This window comes from Apodemus sylvaticus, chromosome 2, assembly GCF_947179515.1.
Source record: "Apodemus sylvaticus chromosome 2, mApoSyl1.1, whole genome shotgun sequence".
Lineage (NCBI taxonomy): Eukaryota > Metazoa > Chordata > Mammalia > Rodentia > Muridae > Apodemus > Apodemus sylvaticus.
Genome location: NC_067473.1, coordinates 77,242,554 through 77,254,439, shown reverse-complemented (window position 1 = coordinate 77,254,439; position 11,886 = coordinate 77,242,554). Strand labels below are relative to the sequence as shown.

General features: G+C 47.3%; 1 protein-coding gene across 1 annotated transcript; it reads left to right on the top strand.

Annotated features, from left to right (window-relative positions):
• On the top strand, nt 1–4,582 carry Hoxa5 (homeobox A5). Its single transcript, XM_052173745.1, has 2 exons — nt 1–2,565; nt 3,513–4,582. The coding sequence occupies exons 1-2, from the start codon at nt 1,671–1,673 to the stop codon at nt 3,761–3,763; spliced, it is 1,146 nt and encodes a 381-aa protein (XP_052029705.1). The 5' UTR covers nt 1–1,670; the 3' UTR covers nt 3,764–4,582.
• The last annotated feature ends 7,304 nt before the right edge of the window (nt 4,583–11,886 follow it).

Sequence of the window (11,886 nt, the reverse complement as noted above, 5' to 3'; positions counted from 1 at the left end):
TTTCCTGCTCCCCAAATTTTATTCCAGCCTGCTTCTTCCGCAGTTTAGGGAAAAGCGTCCAAAGCTTTGAAAGTGTCTACGTATTTACTTATTACAGAAAACAAACAAACAAAACCCCACACACTGAAAGTCAGCTGTGGAACAGACGCACTGCACACACACACACACACACACACACACACACACACACACAACCTTGGGGGTATTCTCCCCCCAGGCTGCCCAGCTTGGGAGGCCCGGGGTGCACCCAGAATTGGCCCTGCTTCTGTGTTAGCGCCTCTGCGCTCTGTGAGCTACAGACGCAGGGTTGTTGGGGGAAGAAGGATCCCCAAGCAGTGCCCTGTTTAGAATCTGGGCTTTTTCCGCCTTGGTCCCTCACCATCAAATCCTAAAGGGCATCGCCTAATCGGCTCTGGCTACTAAAAAGAAAGTGTCTGCGATCTGGGCCCCAGCCCTGTCCCGGCCTCTCAGGATGCCCCTAAACAAGAAGCTTGAGGAACAAAGGGGAACTCCCCCCTTCCCCGACAGAACCAAATCTCTCTATCGGAGCATAACCGTTAGTGGGCGAGTTGCAGCCTCAGCCGAGGCAAGGGCAAGCCAACCTGGGCGCGAGAGGAACATTACAGCCTCGGGAGCGACTAGGCTCCCGCAGGCTCCCACTGGATCTCCACTCCCAGACTCATACAGCTCGGACGCCACCACTTAGAAGCTTTCAGGACGCAAAGAAGGGACCCAGGACCACGAGAGAGCCGCAAGAGTTCTAGCTTCCAACCGTGGTGCCAGGACCGGCTGAGATGCCAGGCCTCTAGTAGGGAGAGATCGGTCTCCTCTCAGCTACATTTGTGATTTACTTTCGTCTTTCGGAGCCCAGGAAAATAACTACGGTGATTCTAGGCACAGCCACGAAATGATTCCATTAGTTCCCGCAATTTATTCCCAGTGGGCTAAGCGAGATCCCAATAGCTCTACCTATGGATCCCAGCTTCCAAGCAGTCTCAGAGGCCGTTGGGCATCAGGGCCCACTCTCTGGGTTCACCAAGAACCCTGCTACCTGGGGACGGGTTGGCCAGAGGAACCGGACCAGGGATGAAGATCTTCCAGACTGGATAAATAAGCAAGCCAGATAGCAAACTAATGGCATGAAAAACATATTTACACGGAAGAAAAAAAAATGATTCTGGTTATAGGAGTGTGTGGAATTTGACTTCGCCTCGGAGAAACACTACACAAAAGCTGTCTTTAATAGACGCCTGTGGTTTAAGAGCGGCAGGGACACTGTCCTTCATGCGCTCACAAAAACAGAGCCGTAATTGTGGCGGCTGCTGTGGGCAGGATTTATTTCTTCAATTGGCTAAATTGTCTTCCCTTCCTCGAAGGTGATATCTGTGTTTTCAAAATTCACAGCTGCCGGCCGGGCGGGCAAACCGACCCCAACCTCTACACAAAAATACTAGGATACAAAGCCGGGGAAATAAAGTTGTTGTAAATAATTCTAAGACACCACCTCCCCCGAATCCTCTGTATCCTCGCCGGGCGTGCGATCGGCAGCTGACGGCCTCACAATTGGTACATCCTAATGGAACTGCGAGGGAAATGCAATAATTTTGCCATAATGGGCTGTAACCTCAATTCGACCCCGGCCCTTGCAGCCCGAGGTCGGAAGCGAAGCGATGCGCTCTGTCTCCAGCGGGTGGCGCTCGAGTCCGACTGAACGGCAGCAGCGGGTGGCGGGCACGCGCCCAGGGCGCGCGCGCCACCCCTCTCGCCTCCACCCAACTCCCCCATTAGTGCACGAGTTTACCTCTAGAGGTCATCAGGCAGGATTTACGACTGGACAACAAAAGCACGTGATTCGAAGTCGTACCCCATATTTGGGTGCCTACGTAGGAGGGAACCGAGTACATGTCCCAGTCATTTCCATAATTCATCATAAATTGTGCAAGGGTGCTATAGACGCACAAACGACCGCGAGCCACAAATCAAGCACACATATCAAAAAACAAATGAGCTCTTATTTTGTAAACTCATTTTGCGGTCGCTATCCAAATGGCCCGGACTACCAGTTGCATAATTATGGAGATCATAGTTCCGTGAGCGAACAATTCAGGGACTCGGCGAGCATGCACTCCGGCAGGTACGGCTACGGCTACAATGGCATGGATCTCAGCGTCGGCCGTTCGGGTTCCGGCCACTTTGGCTCCGGCGAGCGCGCCCGCAGCTACGCGGCTGGGGCCAGTGCGGCGCCCGCCGAGCCCAGGTACAGCCAGCCGGCCACGTCCACGCACTCGCCACCGCCCGACCCGCTGCCCTGCTCAGCGGTGGCCCCCTCGCCCAGCAGCGACAGCCACCACGGCGGGAAAAACTCCCTGGGCAACTCCAGCGGCGCCTCGGCCAACGCCGGCAGCACCCACATCAGCAGCAGAGAGGGGGTTGGCACGGCGTCCGCAGCCGAGGAGGACGCCCCTGCCAGCAGCGAGCAGGCGGGCGCCCAGAGCGAGCCGAGCCCGGCGCCGCCCGCCCAGCCGCAGATCTACCCCTGGATGCGCAAGCTGCACATTAGTCACGGTAAAGCCAGCCGTTTTCTGATCCACGCGTCCGTGGGGCGCGCGGGTCTTGGTCACCCTCTGTTCTCTGCAGCCTCTCTCCGGTCTCTCTCCTAGTCTTGCCTCTCTCCAGCCCGCAGAGTCTCTCCCTGCGGCTCTCCCTTCCCTGCCTTCTCCTTTACTTCCTCTCCATTACTGCAGCAGCATCATGCGTTCCCAGATACTGGGGAGAGGGGAGGGAGGAAAATGGGGTGGCCGAGCAAGTTTAGCTGTTGAAAGAGGAAGAAATTCCATCTGGAACCCCAGGGCCTCGGAACTGTTTCAGGGTCAGGCATACAGAGGCAAGGATGGCAGTAGGGGCCGTGAATCCGGCTTGTCAGGGGAGATAATTTATGGGAAGGGCTACGCTGGGGGAAACAGCGTTTCTAATTAGAGCCCCCTAAAAGGGGCTTGGGGGGGCATAAGCTAGGCGAGGGCAGACGGGATTCTGAAGTTTGGGGGCAAGAGGGAGAGCGAAGGAAAGGCATGAAAAAGAAATCGGGCGCCCCAAGCGTACGCTGGAACTGGAGGCGGCCAGCTCGGCTGGAACTTTAACCGAGGGTGACCTAGAGGCCACTTGGGGACTGAGAAAAAAGCAGTGCTTCGGTGCGTTTCTGGGCGGTGGGCAGCCTGGGGGGGGGGTTAGTGCCCCTGTTTAGGACAACTCTTAAAGGGCCAAAGAGCAGAATAGGGGGCGAGGGAAAGCCAAACTGTCTTTAAACACAGAGTTCCTGTCTCAGGTGGGCCGGTTGTTCCCAGAGTCCAAATCACGTTGTTTTTCTCGCCAGAAAGGAAGGGGGAAGGAAATTCGGGAAGGGTGGGTGAGGAAGAAGGACTTGTTGAGCTTTCTCCTCAGCTCAGGACCCTGGCTGACTTTTGGAACCAGGTGCTGAGGAGTTGGTGGCTAAACCGCTGACTTTTCTGTTGCAGACAACATAGGTGGCCCTGAAGGCAAAAGGGCCCGGACAGCCTACACGCGCTACCAGACCCTGGAGCTGGAGAAAGAATTCCACTTCAACCGCTACCTGACCCGCCGAAGAAGGATTGAAATAGCACATGCCCTTTGCCTCTCCGAGAGACAAATTAAAATCTGGTTCCAAAACAGGAGGATGAAGTGGAAAAAAGATAATAAGCTGAAAAGCATGAGCATGGCGGCAGCAGGGGGGGCCTTCCGCCCCTGAGCGGCTGCGCCCGCCCGCCCGCCCGCCCGCGGCCAAAGTACTGAGCAGTAGTAGCGGGCAGCTCTCTGTAGTGTCAGTACTAAGGTGACTTTCTGAAACTCCCCTTGTGTTCCTTCTGTGAAGAAGCCCTGTTCTCGTTGCCCTAATTCATCTTTTAATCATGAGCCTGTTTATTGCCATTATAGCGCCTGTATAAGTAGATCTGCTTCTGTTCATCTCTTTGTCCTGAATGGCTTTGTCTTGAAAAAAAAATAGATGTTTTAACTTATTTATATGAAGCAAGCTGTGTTACTTGAAGTAACTAAAACAAAAAAAGAAAAGAGGAAAAAAAAAAAACCCTACACACACAAAAAAGCCCCCCCCCCAACCTCGTTTAGTGCCAATGTTGAGTGTTGCACTTGAGTTCTTTAATGTGCATGTGCGTGGAAGTGTTCCTGTCTCAATAGCTCCAAGCTGTTAAAGATATTTTTATTCAAACTACCTATATTCCCTGTGTAATTAATGCTGTTGTAGAGGTGACTTGATAAGACACAACTTAACTTGTTCAACGTGTAGTGGCTAGTGGCTCTGTGACGAAAACTGTGACTCCAAGCGGTGTGTCCCTGCGTGCCTTTGTAGGACCCTTTGCACGAACTCTGGAAGTGGCTCTTATATGCGCAGCTTCAGTGATGTATGTTTTTGTGAAAAAAAGTTACAAATATTGTCCAAGTCTGGCTGTTTAAGCAAACTGTGATCAGCTTTTTTTTTTTTGTATTTGTTTTTAAGGAAAACAAAACACTGACTGGAAACAAAACAAAATAAACTTTCTATTGTAAGTTCTCTTGGTCTGATTTATGCCAAATTGCAAGCCGCTCTCTCTCTCGGTTTTTCGGTCTGTCCAGTAGTGCTGTAAGCTGCTGAGTCTGGGGTTACCTGAGCAGCCTGCCTATTCATTGTGGCTGCTGCCAGCATCCTGACTCACAGTCTTCCTAACTCTGAACCATCAGAAAACTCAGGTCAGAAGAAGGTGGGAAAGGCTGTAGGAGGTTCCAAAGCCTGAGTCCACCTTGTCTACTCTGAGGAAAACAAGTTAACTTTGTACCAAAAAGGAGAGGAGGAGAAAGAGAGAAGCCAGGGCTTTGTTAGTCACACTCCGGCCCACATAGATCCTTCATTCCTAAGGCTGTTCTAGGCCTTGTTGAAGAGGCTTCTCTGCCAGGTTGTGCACCCCAAACCCTCTGCCCACTAAACAACCCCAGCACTCAGTCCCTTCTACTCTTACTGAACCAGTTGGCTTCTTTTGCTACAATTAATTTGCTACAAATGGAAAGTACTTACCCCATCCTAGCTCCACTGGGAAACTCCTCAGAGCAGCTAAAGCCCAACTAGAGATTTGCACATTTACTGGCTGCTTACACGGATGCCGTCTTTCCTTTTAAAAGTTATAAAACAGTAAACTTTATAAGCCCCAGTTCCGGCTATATGACATTTGGGTGCCAAATGAATAGGGTTTTGTCTATGAATTAGATCGTAAAATCATCCATAGCACAGACAGATCGGCTCACTGGCTATAAAACGTCACGTGGGGCCATTAAAGTAAGTTTTATGGTTTTGGGGAGTTGACATCCAACATTATATACCACATAACATATAATCTCACTAACGCTGGACTCCATTTGACTCTTTTGCAGGCTACGTGTGCTGCCTGGTCATTCAAAGTGTCAATTTTAGGTCCAGAAGTGTCCAAACCACAAGTTCTCAAAACTCTCTGAAAAATGGCTCCCTCCATGTTAAGGTAAGCTTGCCTCTTGAGTTTATTTTCTCTCTAAAAAGTTTCTTGTCCTCTCTTTCTCTCTGGCTCAGTAACTGTCTAAGAATTCAAAATGGGAGAACAAACTTTTTCCTCTGCCTGCCTAAATTAGGAAAGCCAGAGCAAGCTTTGTGGAGGCCGGCAGGGCAGGCCGGTGAAGAGCGCCTGTGGCCGAGCCGCATCCTCAGGCCTAAGTTTAATTGCTGCACAATCGTGAATGTTAATGACTTCCGCTGCTCTTGCCCGTGTGCAAAAAGACAAGTGTGTGTGTGTGTGTGTGTGTGTGTGTGTGTGTGTGTGTGTAAACGTGTCTGTGAAAACTTGGTGGCCCCAGGCCCTCTTTCTAAGGTTAGTCAGTCCCAGGCTCTTTGGGGTCACGGAACTCTGGGAGTTGAAGGGCCGTGGGCCACTGGAGGAGAGAGGTGAACTGAACTGGAGCGTTTGAAAGAAAGGCCCGGGAAGGGCCGACACTGGCGGGATTCCTTATGGGGCTGTGGCAATATGTCTTCGCCTGGCCAGGGTCATTTGGCAGGACTGAATTGAGGCAGCCTTTGGGCCTGGGTTTCAGATCGACTAGAGAGAGTGGAAGCTGGCTGGGTCCTTGGCTGTGTGGCGGGGAGCAGGCCATCCCCACAGGATGTTGGGGACAGCAGGTCCCCATCTAGGAGGTACTCTGTGGTCCTGCACAGGACCAGGCCCAACCCTGTTTCCCTGTTAGTTCTTTACATTTGACTGGTAGTGTTCTCACCAGCCTGTGAGTCTGAAGCAATAAACTTTATGGCCGGATTTAACTTTAGTCTTTGAATCCTTAGGGTAATTGAAAGGGGTTAAAGCGCTTTCTTTTCTTCCGCCTTGCCTGTCTTCTGCCTCCCTTCTTTCCTTTTCTGTCCTGTCTTTGTAGGAATAAGACATCTATCCACAGGACCCTTGAAAGGCAACTTAAGGGCTTCCCTAGATAACACTAAAGATGGAGAAATGTAGCCCTCTCCAAAATGCAGACAAATTCTCTCTTCTAAAACTGTGCCTAAAGTTTTAAGGGAAATTGAGGTGTCTTCAAATGCCCAACTTAAAAGTCCCCAGAGCCATTAGGTTGTTTTTCTTGACACATCATAAAGGGTGGTTTAGGAAGAAATTGCTCCTTTATCAGTAGGAGATTTCCTCTTCTCTTTTGTTATGATCTTTCTGTTTGATCCCAGGAAATTTACATAATCTATGTTTTCCAAAACAGTCTCCAAAATTGCACCAATGAGTGGAGTTAGGTAAAATATAAATTTCCTGGGTACATTTCCATCTGGGCCCCAGCCTCCCATGTCCTTTGAAGTCAAGCCAAGCCTAAGTGGGGACTTTCTGGCCTACCCTGGTCTTCTCTGGGTAGGTATCTAGCAGAGACCTAGTAAACTTCACCCAATCCTGTCTGAGGAGCTAAGCCAAAATTTCCAACTGAGGTTAGAAATGAAGCATAAAACAAAATAAAACAAATAAAATAAAATTTAGGGCTCTTCTTTTTCTCTGGAGCTAGGTACTTTTCTTCAAGTACTAGTTGGTAAAGGTATTTACCAAGTGCTTAAAGAGAAATGTTTTGAAGTGTTGGCTTGAAATACCAAGTATTAATATGCAGAAGTTGCCTTCTTTCAACATAAATCTACAGAAGCCCCAAATTCAGAGATCCAAAGAAAACAAAACCTAAGATTTTTTTTTTTTAAATTACTGCTCTCCCACAAATCCCACTTTCCCTGACTAATGTCTGAAGAATCCATGAAGCTATTTTGTATGAAGTGAATATTGGTATTTCAGAACCCAGGAAGATGTGTCCATCTATTTAGAAGGAACTAGAATAAAAAATTGACATGGAAATAGGTTCTTATTATCTGCTGTGGCTGAGAAAGATAGATTCTTTGTTTTGCTGCTCCAAGTTTGGTTTATTAGACAATGTTGGGTTGTGGTTCTGTTTTGGTTATGTGTCTAGTGATTTTGCTTGTATAATTTCTCAGTGGTTGAAATAAGGAGCAACAAAAAAAAAACCAAAACAAAACAAAAAACAAACCCCCAAAAAACAAAAAAAAAAATAGTCATAGAAATGCTGGCAGATTCACGGAACACTTAGGAAAAAGAAAGTATCTACAGCATCCTATGGCCACACCCTGGGATGTGGGGATGGTCAAAAAGGCTGATGTTATCATATCCAACAAAATACATTCCTAGGGCTCTTTCCAACAAATAAAAAAGAAAAGGCTAGGAGTACTGTCAGCTTGCTTACTTCTGTGCAGTTTTAATCTTCGCAAGGATTAAGTAGAATTTAAGAGGGCAGGTCAGCCCACATGGACTTAAGTGACTTTTAAGAAATACAGCACCCAGTCCGATCTGTGTGGCTGTTATTGGAGGAAATGTTTTACTTCTTACTATTTTCATGGCAAGCACACTTAAGAAGGTGGTGGGGTATCTGTTCATTTTGTGGATTCTTTTGAGTGTTTTTCTTAAAAGAGGAACTTAGGGGCGGGGGAAACGCTCTCCCACTGAGGGCTTTATGAAGACATCCAACTTCAGCTGGTGGCAGAAATCTGTGTGCTCTCTTGTAAAAGGAGAAGGTGGCAGAAGTGTGCAGGCCTTGTTTGTTTCTACAAGCCAAAAAGAATGTATCCTCTCAACTCTGAGTATCAGAGGAAGCCTCTGGTCACACTTAGGGGTTTGTTAGGGTTTCCCTGGTCTAATTTCACAACATTATGCCAAGACCCCCTTTCTCCTCTGACTTCCCACTTTACTCTGCTTCATTTGGCTCTGAAGGGAGTGGGAGAGAGAGAGAGAGAGAGAGAGAGAGAGAGAGAGAGAGAGAGAGAGAGAGAAGGATTTCTTGCAGAAACAGTTGTGTTCATTTGCTGAGATTTGGATAATGTTACATCCAAACAACTACAGTACAGAAGATTGGGTGTGGATGTTAGAGAGGAAGACAACTCTCTCAGCTTGCGAGATGCCCTTAGCATCTCCCCTCTGTCTGGCTGGGGTCTACCCATGGCTTGTTTGCCATAAAGAAGGCAGAATATCTTAGGCTGCAGCACTTTGGCTTCTAAGGGGGAAGTTTCTAGTCTAGTCAATGACACCAGCGTAAACAGGATGCCAAGGCAAGTGCCGGGTTCAGCCAGGGCTGAACCACATAGGGAGGGAGCCTATGATCCCAGGCTCCAGAACTGGAAGGGAAACCCAGATTTGTTTTGTTTGCTGTTTTCTGAAAAGAATTTTGTCTTCCTCTATCAGATCCCTTTCTCACAAACATAATATTTGTTATGAAGGTTACTGGGTAATTATTGCGATTTTGTGGAGCAGCCTTTGCTGGAGGTGAAGTCTGTCATCGCCTAACAAATGGCGTCCACGCAGTTCACTGCCGGGTTAAGTAAATGCAGGGAAGATAAATCTGCACACCCTAGGAATCGCCAGCAGAGCACGCTTTAGTACAAGTTCACAGTCAACCGGCCTGCCTGGGCCAAGTCTCCCAACAATTAAGGCTGCGGCTTTATTTTTAAATAAAACAAAATCCACCCCATCCGTTCTGCCAGTTTCCTCCTCCCCCGCTTTTCTTACACTTTTGTTTTCAAAAGATTCTCCAGTTCTCCCCCAAATTGTCCTTGTTAGTGGAATCGTTGGTGATTTCAAATGAATCTAGCTCCTAAATTTTGACTTAAAATAGAAGTCAAAGGCTAGTTTGACAGGAAACATGGTCACAAAAACACAAAAATATACACTCAGTCCTCTAACTCCAGCGGGCGGTGGGGGGGTGGGGTGGGGAGGACTGTCTAAGATCCAGAGCGCCCCTCCCCCCTAAAGAAGAGGCTCAGGGCTGTGTATCTTTGTGGTTAGTGTGTTACAACTGCAGGTCAAAAAGTTGAGGGTCAAAAGTTTACATTGTGCAGCACTCTTAGTCATCCGCCCAGACAGAGTTTGATGTCAGTGTTGGAGCTGCGATCTTGACTATCACCACAAAAGATAAAATGGCTCGGAGTGACGCGTGTATCACGGTGTGGACTCCAGGTGAACCCTAGTGGTTGAATGACCTCAATTACAGAGGAAAGGATAGAAAATTCCTCTTTTCAGGAGTAATACATGCTGTATTTCATACTGAATTATCTCTTCCATTCTGAGGGAATAGCAGCAGGTAAATAGGCATGGATTATCAAAACACCAAAACCTTAAATGCTGGAGAACCAAGAATGGTTTGCGGGTTTGTCACAAAGTAGATAAGCTTAGAATTCATCAGGCAGCCATTAAAAACCAAGTAGCAAGTTTCTAATATTTCATTATGCCCTCTTTATATGACAAAAAGGAGAGTGATTCTGATTGGTCAGGGCGCTTTGGTTTTATGTTGTAGAGTAATCTCCAAGTGTGGGAGAAAGGGGCAGATAGCTTGCAAAGCTTATTCTTGCCCATTTTCAGACATAGACTACTATGCTCCTGCTCCCCAACTGCAGCTCACCAAACGCCAAGATTGTCAGAGCAGAGAAGTGGAAGCCCTAAGGATAGGGATAGGATTCCTAAAACCTACACCACCAATAAACAAATGCTCATCAGTGTCCTTAGGTTCATGCTGTTGAAGTTTTCCTGTTCTAGTTTTTACTAAGCCACCATGGGACATAGGAGGACTGCTACAATCTGCAAATGAGCACCGGTGCAGACGGGCAGGAAGCCGCTGTCCTACATGCTCTGCCATGCTGCAAAACCACTGGGCTTCTGTTCTCCAGAAAATACTTTTAAATAATAAGTGTGGAACAGGGTGGGGGCAGGGATGAGGGGCAGACTGAGGATGGGAAGGGAGCTAAGGAGGAGCTGGGAGGGTGGAAGAGAGAAGCAACCCAGTGTTCAAGAAGCAGACAGGGAATCATGCCTCATTTGTCTGTTGCAAATGAAGTGTTAACCAATATTTTATTTTTCATACATCTAAATTAGCTTTGAGTGTCTGGGTTGGACTCTATTTACTAGGGAACATATTTTCCTTTCCTATATATTGACCTTCAAATGATCAAGGTAGGAAAACAATAGTGACAAAGATAAAAAATTTTTTCTTTTTAATTTTAGGAATAACTTAAGGCCTCAGAATGTCAACCTTGCAGGGATGTTTAAGACAGCCCTACACACTCAGGCTGATTAGATTTAATGGTGCCAATTGTATATTCAGTGGAAAAGTAAATATTTTCCAAACGCTGCCTTCATGGAAGCAAGTAACCAAAGTATGTCTACTGTGCAATGTGTAAGCTTTTAACTCTGGCCAGGAGCTGGGAGCCAAATAGGTTTTGCCAGATGAGATGGAAGGGAAGAACTGTGGTCACTGCTGTTACAGCAGTGAGCATGTCACATCTGGTCTCTTGAAATGAAAAGAGCAGAACTCAGCCCTCGCTCACCCAAAAAACATGTCTCCTCCATGGAATTTGTCACTGTATTTTTGGTTAAAGCCAAGTGACATCCTTAAGAAACATTTTAGCATCAATACTCAAAAAACATCCTTTTAGCTAGTTTACTGACAAAAGATACCTGTGGAAGTCACTGCTTTCAGAGGGCTTACCTCTTTAGAAAATTTTGATCATTAGGATATAGATAATCCTGGGTAAAACTCATGTATAATCAAAAAATGAATATTAGTCCTATGTCTGGTCTGTATCGTTATTTTAAACCATCACCAGGAAATTACACCCAAAACAAATTAATTGGTAAAAATGGATGGTCCAGTGTTGTTTTTCCATAGCCTAGTGTAAGTGGAAGGAAGCCCTTCAATGCCACTACCAGGCAGTTTAAAATCCTGCCATTCCCCAATTTACTCTGGAGCCGTGTTTGAGATAGAGGACAGCCTGGAGGCCCTCGCACTGAAGAACAAAGGACAAATACAGTCAATACATCCCATAATGCTTACATTTCCTTTGCCTTTTCCCCTTGGTTTTTCCTGGGAAGGACTGACCTGGGCAAAGCACCCAGCTCTCTAAAAGACACTGTATAGACCTTTTAGAAGCGCAAAGTCCAAGGCCGAGGTGAACTTCAGGTCAGCGCGTCTAACAAATATGAAAATGTCGGCTGGTGAGGGCGCGTCTGTGACTTAACAAAGACTGTCAATGTGTGAGATTAATAAGAAACAAAATGCGCACGGTGTCACTGTTCGGTCACTTTGAAACTTGGGACAGGGTTGCATTCAAGTGGGAAGGCTGCTCCAAATATATTCAAAATGATTCAAATCAGATTCAAACCAGGCTGCAAACGCGGCATCCTCCTCGCCCTCCCTCTCCCTCAGACTCCCTTCGACTCCATCTGGGATGCAAGGGCATGATGAAAAGTTATTTCACTTAATGGGGTTTTAAGATAG